This window comes from Vitis vinifera, chromosome 14 (genome assembly GCF_030704535.1).
Source record: "Vitis vinifera cultivar Pinot Noir 40024 chromosome 14, ASM3070453v1".
Classification (NCBI taxonomy): Eukaryota; Viridiplantae; Streptophyta; class Magnoliopsida; order Vitales; family Vitaceae; genus Vitis; species Vitis vinifera.
Genome location: NC_081818.1, coordinates 19411530 through 19432388, shown reverse-complemented (window position 1 = coordinate 19432388; position 20859 = coordinate 19411530). Strand labels below are relative to the sequence as shown.

General features: G+C 38.8%; 1 protein-coding gene across 7 annotated transcripts in view; it reads right to left on the bottom strand.

The window, feature by feature from the left end:
- LOC100266816 (DNA ligase 6) overlaps positions 1-20859 on the bottom strand; it is a 78713-nt gene that overhangs the window by 34565 nt on the left and 23289 nt on the right. For all 7 annotated transcript variants that reach the window (XR_787546.3, XM_002266132.5, XM_010662076.3 and 4 more), the window contains exons 7-10: positions 19623-19751; positions 19283-19330; positions 4329-4426; positions 4166-4231 (exon numbers count right to left, since the gene is read on the bottom strand). Coding sequence is in view for 6 of the 7 variants with exons in the window: in XM_002266132.5 (XP_002266168.2) it covers positions 4166-4231; positions 4329-4426; positions 19283-19330; positions 19623-19751 (341 nt within the window). In the remaining variant the exon portion in view is untranslated. The remainder of the gene's footprint in view (positions 1-4165; positions 4232-4328; positions 4427-19282; positions 19331-19622; positions 19752-20859) is intronic.

Genomic DNA, 20859 nt, shown 5'->3' with positions numbered 1-20859 from the left:
AGGAGGTGAAGAATATCCTGGCTGAACGGGTCACCAGGAGACAAGGGGTCCCTCTTGTGATAGAGTATCTAGTCCAATGGAAAGGACTACCTAAGAGGCAGGTAAGTTGGGAACATGTGGATGCCTTGAGAAAGTTCTGGAAACACATCGAGAGGTTTCAGAATGAGGCAACAACGAGGACGTCGACGGCATCGGTGGGGGAGAGTGTCACAGGATGCTTCAAATGACCCTCCCCATGGGCTTATATAGGAGGAGGGAAGCTTCTGGAGACTCCTAGAGCCATCTACACTAAGCCATTGGTGGGAAGAGTGTGGAAGGTTCTAGAAATGCCTAGAGATGTCCACACATCTCTACACTATGGTGGAAGGCATGGGAGGAGTCCAAGGCTTTCTAGAGACTTCTAGGAATCTCTTGTATATTCTTGTACATAGGGTTGTACATAGAATAGGGTAGGATGTTCTAGAATATTCTTGATTTGTAAGGAACCCTCCAAGGTTCCAGATAGTTCCATTGATGCCTATAAATAGGTGAGACCCTCATTTGGCCAAAGCACCATCCAAAATCATTTCCTAACCAAGCAAGTGAGCATCCAAGCACTTGTAAAGGCTTTCTTGAGTTAGTAAGAGCTTCCATTCTTTAAAGAGTTGCCTACCAAACTCCTTAAGCTTTTGAGTCGCGAGTGTCTTAGCCGAGCGAGCTAAGCATTGGGAGCAAGGCTGACTTAGCAAGATCAAGCGTCTTGCCTTGTCTAAGTGCCGCACGAGCTTAGTGAACGACTAAGTCCGTGACAATAGGCTATCAACAAAAGATGTCTATTTTTTTTTCAGCCACTCCATTCTGTTGTAGGGTATCAACACATGTTGACTGATGTAGAATGTCTTTATTGCTCAAGTAACTCATCAATTCCTAATTGAAATATTCTTTGTTGTCATCAATCTCAGTGAAATGCAGAAAAAATTAAAGGCACTTCAAACTTGAACTTTATGAGATAAACCCATAATGGAACTTGCTAATGTTTATTTTCTTAAACAAGAAAGGGAACGACCTTGTCAAGAAAGGCAAGGGGGGTGTCCTAAACAGTTATGCTAAAGAAGGATTTGGTCCAAACCAGTTTTGTGGGCTGAAACCAAGCATTGAGACGCTTTGCCTCTTCTTCTCCAGTTAGTCTCTAGTTAGTAAAGTCCATTTTTCAGCTTACCATACCCAATCATCTTCCCCAGGCGATCTTGAAAATAACAACCTGTAGAAGTGAATTGAATAGAACAATTCAAATCTTATAATTTTTACAAAAGACAATAGATTATAGTTTAAATTTGGGGCATGAAGGACAGAGTGTAAGGTTAAGGTAGGTGAAACATGTACAAATCCTTAGCCAGCAATCGAGGAGAATGATCCATCAGCTACCTTGATTTTTTGTTTTCCTGGATATGGTAAATAACTGGAAAATAATTTATACATGCTAGTCATGTGGTTTCAAGCACTTGAATCAATGATCCATGTATTGAAGTTATTTTAGAGGGAAATTGAAGCCTTTGTACCTGCTTAAGCCATGAAACATGAACCTAAATTTAATGAGGGGTTTGCATTAGAATTCTCCAGCTGGTTCAATAATTGTTTCAGCCTCTCAATATAAAATTTGTTGAATCCCAACTGTTCTGATTTTTCTTTAACAATGGTTGTGTGATTAGCTTGTCCCAATCTAATAGGCTGATTTCCTCCTTTGCCACTAATTTGTTTCAGGTTTTGAGGCTTTCCATGTAGCTTCCAACACATGGCTCTTTTGTGTCCACACCACATTTTATCCTTATCCACTGGTTTCTTGTTGTCCCTTGCATTTTGATTTTGTTTGGCCACTACTACAACGGAATTTTCTGTTGTAAGACTTCTACTATTTTCAGTTTTGTTGCCCATCAATTCTTTGCATCTTTCCTCCCCATGGATGTATGAAAAAGCTTCATCAAGATCAGGAAAAAGGCCTTTTTCTAGTATTTTTTCACATGCTTGATCAAATCCAGGATTAAGTCCAAACAAAAATTGAAAGACCTGTTCCATTTCCAGCATGTCCCTCATCTTCTTTAAATTGGTAGTAGATTCCGTCTCCATGTTTTGGTAAAGGTCTAACTCCATCAATAACCCTTTGAGAGAGTGATAGTATTGTGTGACACTTAAAGTCCCTTGCTTGGTATTCATATCTGCCACTTGATCTGAAAAACTTGGGAGGTGATACCAACATCGAAATAGGTCTCATTAACATCGAAATGGGAGGAAATTGAACATGAAGAAAGCTACTGAGAGACACAGTATCTTACTTTGATTATATTTATCATCAATTTTGTGGTTGTGTTCTTTGATATCTGTGCAAGGATTCGAACTTCATTCAATATGGGCTTGGTAGCCCCACGAAACTAGAACATTATGTTTAAGTTTTAAGAAAGTTCTAGGAAACATTAAAAACAATATTGAAAAATTCAAACATATGGTGGGAAATTTAGATAAAGATGTGATGAACAATCATTATAATCCTGTTTATCACATAACATACACACAAAGCAAAACAAAACAAAATGAGTTTGGATTAAGAATGTGAAATTTAGATTGGAATACTTGTTGAGCTCTAAAAGTTAGAAGTTAAGGGTCACACATGAATAAGAAGCCATGTTCATTATACAACTTCAATATGTCGCATCACTGTACATAGATTCTCACATTCATATAGAAGTCCCAAAATATCTGAATTAGTAGATATTCCTGGGCATCATTTGAAATATAACAGAAACTGGATAGGGGAAACAAATGATATAATTTGGTATAAGATGATAATGGAGTTAGCATGAACCGGCAGACAACACTTGTCTTCCACTAGGCTCTAAACACTATTTATTCTTCTTCTCTTGCTCTTAGTAATCTTATCTATATTTACATTATGCATACCATGTTGTAAGTACAAAACATTCTGTCATTATCTTGAAAAGTCATTTCCTTGAGTTTGAGCATTAGTTGCTATTATGTTCACAAAAATATTAACAAATGGGACAACCAATCAGCACCCTTAAGTGTGATATCCCACTTTAGATAGGGAAAAAAGTTTTTGACGCTATATATGTATAGGTTCCTCTTAACCATATAGACACGTTTTAAAGTCTTGAGGATCCATTAGGCCCCAAAGTGAACAATATCTACAAAGTTGGAAGTAGGTTGTTACAAATGGTATCAAAGCTAATACTTCACCTAAGTGTGGGTGTTCTTTTGTCCGACCCTGTAAGGGGCTTGTCTGCTTAGTCCTACAATTTTGTGTTATATATGTATAGATTCCTCTTAATTATGTAGACATGTTTTAAAGTCCTAAAGGCCCTTTGAGCTTAGAGCGGATAATATCTATATAGGAGGTAGCAAGTCATACATAAATTGTAAATATATCCAGTAAATATATAAATATTATTCAGAAATCATTCTCTACTTTCAAATAAACTCAACGAACTAATAAGAAATCTATCACATTTGACATTGTTCAAATAGTCATGAAATCATGTCTTAGGATCAACTTATGACTTACAAAGAATTGAAAACTTCTTCGCGTCAAATATAATATTTTTTCTTCTTCATTTCAAATATAATCATTTTTCAAGTAACTTAGTGTTCGACTTCATATTGAATGATGGGAAGTAAATATGACTTTGGAACTTTTACAAGCTTGACAACATGGTGCAAGTTGATCATAACTCAGCAGTTTTGATCACAACTCAGCCATGACTCAGCTGTACCAGCCAATTCATTGTTGCAATTGGAAAATCTAGAATTTGCTCTTAGTATTGTCTCAGCAGTTGTCCTTGACATGACTCAACCTAGTAGTATTAGACTTGGCTGATACCTTGAAACTTGGCCTATAGAGTGAGGCTGATAAAGCAAAACCTTTTTTCTTTCTTTCTCTTTGTTTTCAATTAGTTCATTTTTCGTTAAACAGATGAAAAGAACTTTACCCCAATTTTCTCAAAATTCCACAACTTAATGTCCAGCATACTTTAATCCCTAACCAAGAATACTAATATATAACCAGTTGCACATGTGCATGCTACATGATACATGCTAATTTAGTGATCTGCTGTCAGGAAATTAGACAGCATAATCCAAAAGAAAGTAAAGAATACATCTATGAAGAGGAACTTACTTATATTCACATGTAAAAGCTTTATTTTGGAAGAGCTTTAAAGCTTGAGGGACTCCATTGGTGATTCTAAGACAGGGAAATGTTACAAGCAATCAGCTACAACAAGGATAAGCATCCTGAGGTAAAAGAAAATACCAAGAAATCACAAAATACATATATATACTTTGCAAGCATTGGCTTAATAGGTATTCCTGGAACCATAGACAAACTTGATGAAGAAAATCCAATGCCTTTGTCCAGGAGAGAAGGAATGAGCAAATCCTGTTTATAATGAACCAAGCAGCACAAAAATGTGATATATCGAGGTACCAGTTGTATCACAACAAAAATATGAGTTTATCTCAAACAATTTTGCTACATGAAAGAAGGAAACAGAAAAGGAAAAGAAACACTAAAATCAAGCATACTTGTAAAGTAAAGACATGCACACAAGACCAGTTTGGGAAACAAGGAGGGGGCATCTTTAGAACATGGAACTTTATACCTACTATACAAGAGCACTCAAATTATGAGGCAAGAGCCAAGGCCCACCACAGCCACAGCATAATGGCCTAACAAAGATGACCTGTGCATTAAGTATCACCAAAAATCTGAACAGGAGTAGCCAAGACCAATGAAGAGAACCCCGAAAAGGAACTTTTTAGGTCTGGTAATTCACCCAAATAAGATACCATTTCACTTACTCATCTTGGTCAACCACCTGATAAGCTCTTTCACCAGCTTAAAAACCAAATAGATTCGAACAAGGAAAACAGGCAACCCAAATCTCCTGTGCTAGTAAAAAATGGATCAAGAAATGGGCCCACTAACACTTTCTGTCATCCCATCCATGGCACCTACTCTTACTGTCATCCACACTAAAAAGAGCCACTTCAAATGCTCTCAAAGACATGTACAACCAGCTCAACCTCCATCTCCTGATCTTGAACCTTCTCATGAACATTGGATTTTCTGAAATCCTCTACACACCTACTCAACATATTTTACCGCCGATACCTCCTTATCAACCCCAATGGGTAACAAATTAAAAAAGTCCTTTTTCAAAGTTGAATTACCACATCAGATGTCTTTCCAAAACCTAACATTCATTCCAGCTCCTGCCTTTAACCCTCCAGCAAATTCATCACATGCTTTCCCACTAGACTTCAGAAACCCAACCATATACTGACCATAACCTCTTCATACCAACAATCCCTAACCTCATACTCATACTTGCAACTTACTGCCCCATTCCATGAAACTTTATCTCAAACCCAAAACTTCAAAGTCATTTTCCAGACAAAACTCAATTCATGATTCCTAGTGGTCTAATCATGTGACCCCCTTCTTGTTTGTGCTATAACTAATAATAGGCGACACTTGATTTCATCCCCAACCACAGCCTCTTTTCAGTTTCTGCAATCTAGATATAATAAAAATCAAATGTCAAAGAGCAACATAAAGCATGTCAGTATGACTGCAAGCCTACCACCAATTAAAGTTATTTTCCTGCCTTTAGAATGATAAATCTCTTCCAACTGCATGACCTATGCAAGCATAAAATTCTTATCATCTCATATTTCTAGCTTATAAGACCTTGAGGTCAGGCTTAAGTGGTAAGGGGTTGGTGCAACGATGTGGGAGGTTCCAAGTTCAAGTTCTATTAGGAACAGACAGGAAAAAAAAATACCTATAAAAAAAAAGTTAATAAAAAAGGTTTAAGCTAATAAGAACAGTAACATACGTGCCATTCATAACTTACATATTCATCTTCATTTAAAATAATAAAGACCACAATGCAAATAAAATAAACCAGAAACAAAAGAAAATAAGTCTATACGTAAATGCAGTATATTCCTTAAGAGCTTCTTTTCATAAGTGAGAAACAATATTGGAAAAAGAACAAAGTAAAAAAACATATGCGACAACAAATGTTTACCTCAAATGAAATAGAAAACTTTTAGATTTTATTATTTGCTACATTATATTAGGAGCATTATTGCAATCTTCTCTTTTTAAACTCAATAACAAAAATTGGTGGAAAGATATAGGAAAATTAATTACATAAAAATCAATTAGATAAAAACCAAAACTTCTTCCAGGATTTCTTTCTTCTCTTTTTCCTCCTTCAAAACCCTAAAATCACAAGTTTGTAATCACAACTTGATATCATAGCACAATCCCAGTATTTTCCCAAAAATAAATAAATAATAAAATCAGAACACTCACATCATGATGATGTCATGAAGATTTTACAACCTCGATCTGAAATTTACAAGGTTCGATCAAACAAGTGTTTTGCTAATTATAGTTTTTGAAGTTGTTTGATTGGATTTTTCCATAGTTTTTTAGTGTTTTTTTTTTTTTTCCTGATAGGCAAAGAAGGATATGTACATATAAATAGAAAAAGAAAATAGTACACTAAAGTACATGGGATGCATACATCAAACACTAAAAGGTAAGGGTGGCAATTCGTGTTGGTGGGTCATGTTCATGTAAGGTCAAAGGTCAAATACTTGGCTAACTAGTTCAAACCAAACATTATGTGAATGATAATCGGATTAAAAACAATAAACCTAAACATGACCTAATTATCAAACAAGTAGCACATTATAACTTATTTAACTCATTTAATAACCAAGAGCTATTATTTTTTGGAAACAGTGTTGGGTCAAGGTACTGTTCCTAGGCATGAGGTGAAGATTGGGTTTGTGACAACTTAGTTGGGAAAAGCTATGTCAATGCAGCTTCCCTGAAGATCTTGTTGGACATCCTAGCCACACTAAAGAGGATTGAATCTTTGAGGGGGTGTTTGGTGGGACTCTGATAAATCTCAACACCCTGTCCTTGTTGATGGTCCTCTGTAAGCCCAAAAATCCTTTTGTGCTAATGGAAGGAATGTGGAACTGAAGGATTTTTAAACGAATGAAGCTATTGAACCTGAAGCAGGAACATTTTTTTCCTGAAATCCTTATGCGGGTGGTTGAAAGCCTTCTTGAAGGATGTACGACTTTCTTTACCTTATTTTACTCATTGGTGCAGGAGCAACAGCGGTGGGATCTTTTTTGCTCCATTTCTTCTCATTTTGACTTTCGGTTTTTTATTTTGAATGTGAGAAGTCATAATAGGCCTTGATGTATGAATGATACAAACCATCTGGGACGAGAAATATTTGGAATTCTTGAAGGACTCCATACATTAGTATGAATCAAAGTAAATGGATGAAATTTTTTTTTATCATTCAATGGAAATGAGGTTCAATGGTGTTTTGCCAATACCGCTCACATTCTCAACAGAATGATCTCCTCGAATGTAAAAATGAAGAGCAAAGTTGAAAGGATTTTTGTGGAGAAAAAGAATTTTCAGGTTGAGTTTGAAGGTTTGAATGGAGGAACTTGGGTATCGGTAACAGAGAGGAGCCGAGGTTTCGTAGTTTCAATAGGTTTTGATATGGAGGAGCTGGACTGGTTGATGGTGCATTTGAAGAAAGCTGTGGAGGTGGAGGCTTCCAGGGGTTTTGTAAGAAAGATCAGGGGCAAGACTAAGACCCTCTTGATGGAGATATGCTTCAATAACAGAGGAAGGTTCATGAAAATTACAGAATTTGTTACAAAAAGGAAACCTTTATTTCTTGTCGTCCCCGAGGGCGTCAAAGGGAAAGGATGGGAAGATCTTAGGAAGGCGATCCTATCAGTGCAAGAGAATTCTGAACGAGACGGAGGAGATTCGAAGGAGAAGAATGGCGATATCTGGATGAATAGGGACACTTTCAGAGGAGGAAGGTCATATGCTGAAGTGGTGGTAGAGGCAGGTTTGAGGACTGGAGGTTCGTTTTCAGCTGGAAAATGGGCCAGAGCTGTAATATGTGAAAGCCAAGTAAAAGTCCAAGACTGGACTCATGAAGGAAGAGCCATTGCGAGGATGATGGGGATGAAAGGAATGGTGTCCATAAATCCCATTTCTGCTTTCAAAGGATGCTTCTTTGTGAGTTCAACAAGGAGAGCGGAAAGAGTTCATGATCAGGGAAGACTTTCAGTGAAAGGAAGGACGATTCTGCTAAGGAAATGGTCGCCCAAGGAAAATATGGTGGTTCAAGGAAAGTTCAGGAGGGGATGGCTAGTATTGAAAGGCCTCCCTTTCCATTTGTGGGATGAAGTTCAGTTGAATTTCATTTTGAAGAAATGGGGGAGGGTAACGAAGGTGGCAAAGGAGACTTTGAAGCTGGTGGACTTGACGAGGGCGAAGCTATGGGTGGAGATGCTTCCAAACGTCGTGTTACCGGCGTTGCTTGAGGTGGAAGATGGGGAAAGGTCCTATACAGTAGCAGTCTCAGTCACCGGAGAAGACGAAGATGCCGACGCTGTCACGTCTGAGTTAAACCGTAGCAGGAACGAGTGGGTGAGAGTGGGAGGTTGCGTCTCTCAGTCGTCAAAAGTTGCAGAAGGGCTACGAGGTAGAGTTAGGGACATCGAGTGCTACAGAAAGAGGCGTCTTCCCCGGGCACGTCATCGGCAATCAAGGTCGTGTTTGGCGGTTAAAGGGGAGATAGGAGGGGGATGGAGCAGGTCGGGCCAAGCTGAAGTAATTTTTGGGCCTGTGCATGAGTCCCCTTTTAAAGCCCACAAGGCTAGGGCCCAAAGTGGGATGAGGCATCGTGGGCTTCAAGATGGCCCAGATGCTCCTCAAGCCCTCCAGTCTGCATCGGCTTCGTCCCTTTCTCCCCAGCGAGTTGCTTCATCTACAGAGGCGATTGCGGAGCTCTGTCCAGAAGATGCAAGGGCCGGCGCCGAGGTTTTCCTCGGAGGAGAAGGTCGGGCCGTTGAGTTTAAGGCCCAGTCTCTGCTCAACCCTAGGCCATCGTCAGACAACACCATGGGCTGTAAGTTTAAAGGCCCGTCGGGGTTGGGCCAAAGCTTAGGAGGAACGAAGCCCTCTGGTATGGAAGTCTGCTCGCGAAGAGAAGCAATCGAAGCGAGGAAGGGGAAAACTCCTGCGGTTCACATGAGGGATGCTACGCAGGAGGAAGAGACGGCAATTACAAAGAAGACGTGGTCTACCCTCTTCCCTCCAAGCGCCGATCGACGACAGGGACATCGGTGCTGCAGTGAGCCGATTTTCACACGGGGTTCGTCGTCGTCAAGTGAAGGCCGCATCATGGAAGAGGAGTTTGGGATGGGCTCTCAGATGAAGCGAGGAACCAGAGTGAATCCTCTCTCCAGTTGTCTTCTGGCTGGTACTCTTTCGAAGGAGGACACCTCGGCGAGCCGCGTTGAACTTAAAGGAGGGCTATCGGGACGAGCGGGGTTGGATCCTCGTGGCTATTCAGTCATGGGTTCACCTTCTAATCCAATAATCAGAGGTAAAGGACTCATCTTTGAGGGGTTTTGCGAAATTCCGGGAGCCAAAATCTTGGAGGTATGTCAGCCCTCTTCTTCTCAGACACCCGAGTCTCCTTTTCTTCCTTCCTGTAGCCCGGTTTCCCCTTTGACGAATCCCTCTGGTCCAATTCTTCCCAGTTCAGTCCCTCTTTCTCAGTCTCCTACGGATGACCAAGGCATCTCAAAATTTTTTTATGAAAAAGGTGGTGTTGACTATTTAAATCATGGTGACATACCTGACCGTGGTGAGGAAGAGAACCAGTGTGCTCTATCTAACCTGATGACTGAGAGCTGTACACCTAAGGAGGTTTCGTGTGATTTCCTTATTGATGGTTTGTCCCCCGGGAAAATGGCCAAAGTGCGAGAGGTATTAGGCTCTCTTGACATTAAGGTGTATTCTAGGAGGAAGAGTAGAGGCCCCTTAGGGCATTGAGACATGTTGGTTTTGGTTTGGAAGGTTAGGGTCTGTGTGTTTTCCCATGAAAATTATTAGTTGGAACGTTAGGGGTTTGGGTTCAAGGAATAAGCGTAGGATGGTTAAAGATTTTCTTAAGACAGAGAATCCGGATGTTGTGATGATTCAAGAAACAAAAAAGGAGATTTGTGATAGAAGGTTTGTGGGTAGTGTCTGGACTGCCAGAAATAAGGATTGGGTTGCTCTTCCGGTGTCTGGGGCTTCAGGTGGGATTTTGATCATATGGGATTCAAAAAATCTGCGTAGAGAGGAGGTGGTAATAGGAGCTTTCTCGGTCTCAGTCAAGTTCTCTTTGGACGGTTGTGGACCTCTTTGGATTTCTGCTGTTTATGGTCCAAACAGTCCCTCACTTAGGAAGGATTTTTGGGTGGAACTTTTTGACATTTATGGATTAACTTATCCGCTATGGTGTGTGGGCGGTGATTTTAATGTCATTAGGAGAAGCTCAGAAAAAATGGGGGGTTCTAGCCTAACTCCAAGCATGAGGGACTTTGATAGTTTTATTAGAGAATGTGAATTACTTGACCCACCTCTTCGGAATGCTTCATTCACTTGGTCAAATATGCAAGAGTCTCCCGTGTGTAAGAGATTGGACCGTTTTCTCTACTCAAATGAGTGGGGGCTGCTCTTTCCCCAAGGCCTTCAAGAAGCCTTAATCAGAAGGACATCGGATCACTGGCCAATCGTTATGGATACCAATCCGTTCATGTGGGGGCCAACACCTTTTAGGTTTGAGAATATGTGGTTAAATCACACTAAATTCAAGGAGAACTTTAGAGATTGGTGGAGTGGGTTCCAAGGAAACGGATGGGAAGGTCATAAGTTTATGAGGAGACTCCAATATGTTAAAGCTAAATTGAAGGAGTGGAACAAGTTTTCTTTTGGAGAGCTTAAAGAAAAGAAAAAAAGTATTCTCAATGATTTAGCTAACTTTGACGCCATTGAGCAGGAAGGGGGTCTCAATCCTGATTTGTTAAGCCAAAGAGCCTCAAGAAAAGGGGAGCTAGAGGAATTAATATTAAGGGAGGAAATTCATTGGAGACAAAAAGCCAAAGTGAAATGGGTCAAGGAAGGGGATTGCAACTCTAAGTTTTATCATAAAGTGGCTAATGGCAGGCGAAATAGGAAATATATCAAGGAGTTGGAGAATGAGAGGGGCTTAGTGCTGAAGAATGCCGAGAGTATCACAGAGGAGATCTTACATTACTTTGAGAAGCTTTACACAAATCCGACAGGCGAGTCTTGGGGTGTTGAAGGATTAGATTGGTCCCCTATTTCGGAAGAGAGTGCGTTAAGGTTAGACTCCCCTTTCACCGAAGAAGAGATTTCTAAGGCCATTTTTCAGTTGGATAGGGACAAGGCACCGGGGCCAGATGGCTTTACTATTGCCGTATTCCAAGAGTGTTGGGATGTGATTAAGGAGGATTTGGTGAGAGTGTTCGCTGAATTTCACAGGAGCGGAGTTATCAATCAAAGCACTAATGCCTCTTTCATTGTTCTAATACCCAAAAAGAGTTTGTCAAAGAGAATATCAGATTTTAGACCCATTAGTTTGATCACTAGTCTCTACAAGATAATAGCCAAAGTGCTCTCTGGGCGTCTAAGAGGGGTTCTACATGAGACCATCCACTATACTCAAGGCGCTTTTGTTCAAGGGAGACAAATATTGGATGCGGTTCTTATAGCGAATGAGATAGTGGACGAGAGAAGAAGGTCAGGGGAGGAAGGCGTCGTATTCAAAATAGACTTTGAAAAGGCATACGATCACGTGAAGTGGGATTTTTTGGATCATGTGTTAGAAAAGAAGGGGTTCAGTCCTAGATGGAGGAAATGGATGAGTGGATGTTTATCTTCAGTATCTTATGCAATCTTGGTGAATGGTAGTGCTAAAGGGTGGGTTAAGGCATCAAGGGGATTAAGACAAGGCGACCCTTTATCCCCTTTTTTGTTTACTTTAGTCGCAGACGTACTGAGCAGGATGATTATGAGAGCTGAGGAAAGAAATATGATGGAGGGTTTCAGGGTGGGTAGAAATAGAACTAGGGTGTCCCATTTGCAATTTGCGGATGACACCATATTCTTTTCTAACTCAAGGGAGGAAGAGTTGCAGACTCTGAAGAGTCTTTTGCTAGTGTTTGGGCACATTTCTGGGCTCAAGGTCAATCTTAACAAGAGTAGTATTTATGGCATCAATCTTGATCAGGCTCTTCTTTCAAGATTGGCTGAGATGCTTGATTGTAAGGCGTCTGGATGGCCTATTCTCTATTTGGGTCTCCCTTTGGGCGGGAATCCTAAGGCGTGTGGATTTTGGGACCCAGTGGTTGAGAGAATCTCAAGTAGATTAGATGGGTGGCAAAAGGCCTACTTATCCTTCGGGGGGAGGATAACTCTTATCCAATCTTGTCTTACCCATCTGCCAAGTTACTTCCTATCCTTATTTAAAATTCCCGCTTCAGTGGCTGCAAAAATAGAGAGGTTGCAAAGGGATTTTTTATGGTCAGGGGTTGGGGAAGGCAAAAGGGACCATTTAGTGAGGTGGGATGTTGTGTGCAAACCGAAGACAATAGGGGGTTTGGGTTTGGGGAATATTTCTTGGAGGAATCTCGCTCTTCTAGGGAAATGGTTATGGAGGTATCCTAGAGAGGGATCAGCTCTTTGGCATCAGGTCATTTTAAGCATTTATGGCTCACACTCTAATGGTTGGGATGCTAACACTTTAGTAAGATGGTCTCATCGCTGTCCTTGGAAGGCTATTGCTCAAGTCTTTCAGGGGTTTTCTTTGATTACTCGGTATGTGGTAGGAATCGGGGAAAGAATTCGGTTCTGGGAAGATCTGTGGTGGGGGGACCAACCTTTGGGAATCCAATATCCAAGACTATTTAGAGTAGTAGTGGATAAAAACATTTCTATTTCTTCAGTTCTTGGTCCTTCTCGGCCTTTCTTGTGGAATTTGAATTTCCGACGTAACCTGTCAGATTCTGAGATTGAGGACTTAGAAGGCCTCATGCGGTCTATCGATGATTTGTATCTCTCTCCTTCGGTCCCAGATGCCAGATTATGGCCATTATCCTCTTCAGGGCTCTTCTCAGTCAAATCCTTTTTTCTAGCATTATCTCAATCTTCTGGATCTCCTCAGAACTTTCCTTCAAAGTTCGTGTGGAATTCTCAAGTTCCTTTCAAAGTGAAGTCCTTTGTATGGTTAGTGGCACACAAGAAGGTGAATACTAATGATATGTTACAAGTGAGAAGACCCTACAAAGCCCTTAGTCCTGATATTTGTATCCTATGCATGAAGCACGGGGAATCAGCAGATCATCTTTTTCTTCATTGCTCCTTGACGATTGGGTTGTGGCACAGGTTATTTCAGTTAGCTGAGATGGTTTGGGTTCCCCCAAGGAGCATATATGACATGATGTTCATCAAATTTAAAGGCTTCGGTAATTCTAAGAGAGGGATAGTTTTGTGGCAAGCTGCGAGCATAGCTCTAATTCGGGTTGTGTGGTGGGAAAGAAACGCAAGGATTTTTGAGGATAAAGCAAGGAATTCAGGGTTCCTTTGGGACTCTATTGTTTTCCTTGCTTCCCTTTGGGCTTTTTGTTCCAAGGCATTTAAGGGGATTCCCCTTAATGTGATTCAACTGGATTGGAAAGCGGTGTGTACTCCATAGGGATTGGTCCTTAGTGGGAGGTCGTTTGTTTTAAATGTATTTTCTTGTATTTTAGTTGTCTTTGGTGGGAGGATTTCTCATCCTTCTTCTTGTACTTCTTATTATATTAATATATCTTTGTGGCGTTTCCTATCAAAAAAAAAAAAAAAAAAAAATAACCAAGAGCTATTTAATAATCAAATCAAGTTAGAAATTATATGAGTTTATATGATTAATTTCCCAACTTGACATGTATATGACTCAATTTTGACCTATTTATTCAAAATCAAATTTTACATGAACCAAATATGGGTCAAATAGGTTAGATTAGAGTTATAATAAGGTTAATTAATGTGATTATTAAATAGGTTAATCTAAGTCAAATTTGCAAAAAACAACCTATTTAATAAAAGGGTTATGCAAATCGGCAGGAGTTTGACCCAAACACAATTATACTCAACCCCAACTCGTAAAAAATGCATTAGGTTTGAGTTGTGTTGACAATTTGTATCAAATTTTGCCACCTCTACTAAAAGTTTAGGCCTCAAAAGATATGCCACAAAAAGAATCAACCTCTCTCTCGACAAGAACCCAACCAATCTACAAAATCAAAGGCATTGAGCCTTTCTCTTATGCACATGCTAATCCAAGCTGAAAGGTTACAAAGAAATAAATGTTAGTTTATTAGCTTGTTGTTGTTAGATGAGGAGTCTTTATTGTTATTTTGTTTTTGGCTGCTATTTGTTACACCAAAGTCTTGACATTTCTCATTCTATGATTCCAAGTGGAGTTCACAAGTTGTTTCAAAGTTGTTGGATGCTATCTTTTATTCTGAAGTTTTGAAATTTCTCATGATTGATGATAAATTACACCATCTCAAGGATGATGGAATACCAAAATTAGTTATATGGAAAAAATTGAATGGCATTAATACCTTGTCCATTTTTTCACAGTTTTCATGGATGGAGGAAATTGAAATACTTGATTGATAACCTCCATTGTCATATCAAAGCTAGATCATATGAACATTGGATGTATGAGAATTTTGTTGTTATGAGATGGGTATGGCATAGTATGGAACCCCACATGACTACTAAAGTTGAATTTTGCTATTCTTCCAAGATGATTTGGAACTCAATTGCAAAGTCATTTTCATAACAGAGCAATGCTCCTCAAGTCTATGAATTGCATGAAGATATTTTTACTACTAAGCACTCTCAAAAGCTTGTGGCATTAGTTACTGAAGCATTGGTCTTGCACTGCTAACTTAAAGCAAAAGAAGCAGCATTAATGTTCTTTTATTTTTCTCCTACAACCAAGCAATACATAAAGGATCTACCCACCAAGCCTTCCTTCCTCTCCCCATAAGCTTACCCACTAGACCAATTATTGTTGACTGCCTTCAAATATCAATAATCAATCCTAAAATAGAGATAAACAAAACCATACCAACCAAGCAAACACATAATAAACCGAAAGATGGCCCACACTTTCTTGATCTATAATCACCTTGTTGCCTTCCCTAAAACACTCATTGTTTTACCTGCCAAGCTATTAAGATCTTATCCTTTTCATCCATAGAACACCAATATGGCCTCTTCTCACTAACTAGTTAATAGTGAGGATTTTAGCCCAAGGTGTTGTTCTCACAAGGAAAGCTACTTTCAAGAGAACACTAGGACCCCAAATTTCTTTGTTGGAAGCAAAACAATCTATTCTTACCAGCTCCTTATCGTATGATTTTTTTAATTAAATCTTTTCTACGAGGGCCCTTAAGGCTCAATTCAAGTGACAAGGTATTAAGGTGAGGAAAGGGAGGCCTTAGGTTTGGTTTCATCTAACATGTACATATTTATTCATACATGTATACATACATATCTATATCTTTTAGGTAGGGACCTCATGCCACCAAACAAAAAATCATATCCCTACCTACTTTGACAATGAACATGAACCAAAAAGGATACAACCTCCTAAATCTCCCAATCATGGAACTGTAATAAATTTTCACTGTCAATGCCTAGATATGGTTTCCTAGAACTGATAATCCACCATCCTGTCACCTTATCTTTGACAACCTGGGAAAACATGTGAACCACTCACTAAGGTTTTTCCCCCACCCCAAGCATTGTGTCAAAAGGATAGTTGCCTTTATATCTCACTTTGAAGCCACATTGAGTGCTAAACTAATCTCGCCCCAGTATACGTTTCCACAACTCAACTCTAAAGACTCTTTAACTCCTTAGAAACCCAAGACCCATTCTTTAATCCATACTCGTTTTTCTTTTCTTTTCTTCTTTTTCTTTTTCCAATGGGCAAAAGAGAAGTTTATCAAAAGGGAGGCTCAACCCAAGTAGATTGGATGGTAAGAAAGAGTACCCAAGGAGACACAAGCAAAAGAAGAAAAGAAAGGCCATAAAACAACTTAAATTTAACCTAAACAGCCTAAGAACTCTAGAAAGGAAACAACATCAAAACCAACAAATCCTTCAACCAACATAGAGACACTTTTACCAACACTTTTGATCTCTTCATGCCCTCAAAACATTTAATCTTTCGCTCTTTCTAAATGGGCTAAAACAAAAAGAGTGTCATAAGCCTCCACAACCTCTTCTATCTCATCTCAACAAAACTACCATGCCAACCCAGCAAAAGATCCTTGACTAACCTAGGAAGCATCGAAGTAATCCTAAACAAAGAGAATAACAAAATGAGCCATCCCACAGTGAATGAGAATATGATAAGTTAATTCTCCTGCTTTCAAAGACAGTAAATACCAGCTAGCTAAAAGGTTACCTCATTTCATGTGTTTAACCAAAGTAAGGATTTTCTACTAAGCACACACCTTAGCAAAGAAATTTTTAGATAGCATCAAAGCAATACAAACCTCCTTAGCAGAAAAAGAAGTAGAGACTCCTAGGGTCCAAAGAATGTAGAATGATTTCACAAAAAAACTACCACTTCTTTCCACCCTCCAACCTTGCACCTATCCCAACTCCCTTTACTTGGACGGTGCTACTCTCCTCTAGATGATAAACTAGGAAAACCATTTGCTTAACCAAGAACTTAATCATCTCTTCCAAATTCTTAACTTTGTGACCACCATCTGCTTTACCTTCCAACTAATTAAATGAGCCTTTCGCTCTTCCATAATCCCACCATAAAGGAAATCATCTACAACATTTCATTCCTCTTTAGGAAGGGGTAGTCTTCAAAAATGATTTTGAAAGGGCCTATGACCATGTTGATTGGGTTTTTTAGACCATATACTTGAATGAAAAAGGTTTAATTCAAGATGGAGGTGTTGGATGAGGGGATGTCTATCTTCAACACCTTTTTTGGTCTTAGTGAATGGAAATACCAAGGGTTGGGTTAAGGCATATAAAGGCTTAAGATAGGGAGATCCTCTTTCCCCTTTTCTTTTCACCATTGTGGTTGATGTTTAAAGTAGGTTGATAGTGAGAGCAGAGGAATAGAGTGCCTCATTTACAATTTGCTTATGACACTATCTTTTTTTCTAGAGCTTCCTTGGAAGAGTTGCAAACTTTTAAACTAATTTTGTTGGTTTTTAGGCGTCTTTCAAGGCTAAAGATCAATCTAAATAAAAGCACTCTTTTTGGAATCAACATTAGACAAGGAATTCAATGGTTTAAGGTTTGGGAAAATTGCTTTAAGGAATCAAGCTTTACTAGGGAAGTGGCTTTAGAGGTATCCTAAGGAAAGTTTCACCCTTTGGCATCAAGTTATTTTAAGTATCTATTGGACACATCCTAATAGATGGGATGCCAATAATATAGTCAAATGGTCAAATCATTGCCCTTGGAAGGCCATTACACTTATTCTCCAAGTTTTTTCTCCACACATCCATTCTATGGTGGATGATGGGACCAGAATTTGTTTTTGAGAAGATTTATAGTGGGGGGATCAACCTTTGTGTTCACAATTTCCAAGACTTTTTAGAGTCACCACAACTAGAAACCTATCCATCTTAGCCATTTTGGGTATTGACACCCCTTTGTCTAGGGATCTCATTTTTTGTCGAAACCTAACTGATGTGGAGATTAAGGATCTTGAAAGACTAATGACTTCACTTTCCCATGTACATTTAACTTCATTTGTTCCAAATGCAAAAGCTTGGGTACCTTCTTCTTCAAGAGTATTCTCAATTAAAAAATAAATAAAAAATCAGCCTTGTCCAATTTATCAGATTCTAAGGTCATGGTCTTTACCTGGTTAGTGGCACATAAGAAGATAAATACCAATGACATGCTACAATTGAAAAGATCATTCAAAGACCTTAGTCCTAATTGGTGTTTGCTATGTAGAGGGAGTGGAGAGACAATTGATCATCTCTTCCTACATTGTCCGATTACTTTAAGGTTATGTCATAGGATATTCACATAGACTGGGATGTGTGAGGTTAGCCAAGTAGTATTTGCAATATGATGGTTATTTCTTTTATGTGTTTTAGGAACTCTACTAGAGACAAGAATCTTTAGAAGATTGCTTGTCTCACTTTGTTGTGGATTATGTGGAGAGAGAGAGAGAGAGGGTAATACTAGGACTTTTTAGGATACTTGGAAGACACCTAAGATGATGTGGGACTTGCTTCATTTTTATGTTTCTATTTGGGCCTACCGTACTAACGTTTTTAAACCTTTTCCATTGAGTGTCATTCAACTTAGTTGGCTTTTGGTATATACACCTTAGGGTTGGGCCTACATGAGGAGGACCCCAAATGAGTTTCACGAGATGTTATACTTGTATAGGCTTTTTTTGTTCCTTTTGTACAACTCTCCTTGTAAAGTGGAGGTTTTATTGAATCTTATGATCAGGTTTTTATATCATGGGGAGGATTTCTCATCATTCTCATGTTTTTCTTCACTTTAATTAATACATCTTTTGGTTTCTAATAAAAAAAATTAAAAAAAAAAAAAAAAAAACCATTTCATTCCTATTTATGACCGATACATGAAGAAATAAAATATAAATAGAAGCCACCCTCAACAGCTGCCTTAAAATGGTACATTTTGATAAACCTCAAACTTTTACGGCTTTAATATTATCTTGTTATTACGCCATATATAAAAAAGATAATTTGAATAGTAAACCTACATCTAATATGAGTTGGATAAATGAAGAAAACTTCAATAATGCCAAAAAAAGTACTGAAAAACAATACTAGGTAGCACTCCGAATACTCAAAAACCCACATTTTGATCTGATCAAAAAAAGAAAAAAAATACCACATTTTGCTGCATTTTAGCATAAAATGCAGAATGAGTTATAGCATTTTTTCTCTGATGATATTAGTCAAAATTTCATTTGATTGCAGTTGTAAAACCACATTTTTATTTTCATCTTTAAAAATTTTTAATTTATAAATCATAAAAAGCATCAGTTCCATCCCAGAAATTCTCAGGGATGGCTAACAGCCCACAAATATGTTTTGTAGATATTCCCTCACAAGAATAGAATACACTTTCTGTCAGTACAACATATTTTCTTCCAATGATAAGTCAAAAAAGGAAAAACTAGATGTCAGTGTTGCATTTAGCTGATGAAGTTCAAAAGTTTTACTCTCTAAAGAAGTAGAAGAAGATGCAATGAACTTTAAACTCTAAGAGACAGAAACTTACCAAATTGGGAAGTATATTATATGCTTCAACAACTGCTGCAGAAAGACACTAAGAAGTGACAGAAAAATGAAATTAGCAACAGAATTGGATCATGAGCAACAACTCTATAAAGATAAGCATGCCTGCCTGAATACCTAAAAGAAGTTCAAGATAAGTTGCTCATAACATCGAAAGGATAATTTAAATCACAACCACATTCATGGAATGGTTCAAATTAGCCCAAATTTATTTTTTATTTTTTCATGGATTCAATCCATAGCACCCAGCAAGATAATCCACTGGGTCACCAATCTCTTGATAACCAATGTGCAGCTCTCTCTGCTAGGAATATAAATCAAACCTGAAGCTTCTCCTTTATGTTTTCTGTTGTTCCTTTATGATAAAAGTTAGGAGAGGAATGCAGGACAACAGCTTGAGCCAATGCAGGCAGAACAGTTCTCATCATTGCCCCAATTCGTAAATTCCTAACCTGTAAGGGGAAATGATATTCAGAAGCCAATCACATATCTGAGGCCACCATCAATTACATGAAACCACAAAAAGAATAAAACAGTCATATATTGTAACATAACACATTTATGAATCCTGTGACAACCATTATATCTTTAATTATCAATGTTTTAAAAGGCTAAAGGCCTTCATGAAGCATTTTATCCAAATGAGGTAAAGCATAAGCCTCAATTACCCTCTACTGAGGCCATAGCCTGAAGGCTAATTTGCATAGCCTCTCCTGGAGGCTCACCTCAAGGCGTAAGCATAAATAGCTTTTTAAAACACTGTTCATTATAGATATTCAAAATGTGGAAATTTAGAACAAAAGACCTAGAATGAAGACAAGAAAGTCCACTGGAGATGAACACTTTGTTTCTTTGAAATCAGACACAAAAATAATAGCTTCTTATAAATAGAATTATATATAGAGGGGCAAATAAACCACATTCACATCAGTCAGTCAGTTATCAAGCTACATGAACTACGTTGGAACTTATCGGATTACATGAACCAAGTTGGAACCCGTAATATTGCCACTGGCATCTTAAAAATGTGGGGAGAACCAAAAGAATTAAGACTTCCAAGGCATCATGAATATAATTGTCTTTAAGGAAGTAACACCCACTGTTTTGAAAACCGGACCGGACCGGCCGGTCCTAACCGGTTCAACCATCGACCGGTCGCATTTCCGTTCTGGTTTACTCTATTAAACCGTTTAAGCATTGGACCGGCCATGAACCGCCTAAACCAGCGGTTGGACCGCTAACCCGGTGGAACAGGGCCGTTCTAAACAAACCAGACGGTTCAAGTCTCCCTCTCTTTTTATAAGCATGGAAGGCTCCATTGTACATAAATTTTTGGCAAAAGCCCATCACTTGGACCCATTATTTTATAACAAAGCCCAGCCCCCCACCTTAGCCATTTTGTGGGCCGAGTCTTGAGCCTACAAGATGTGGTGATGCTTGCATCTTCTATGAGGATAGTTTTTATAGGCGTCCTTATGCCTCTTAGAATCCGATGTGGGATTACTAACATTAATCAATGAAAAATAATTAACAAATCCACCCAAGAGAGTTTGAACCTTG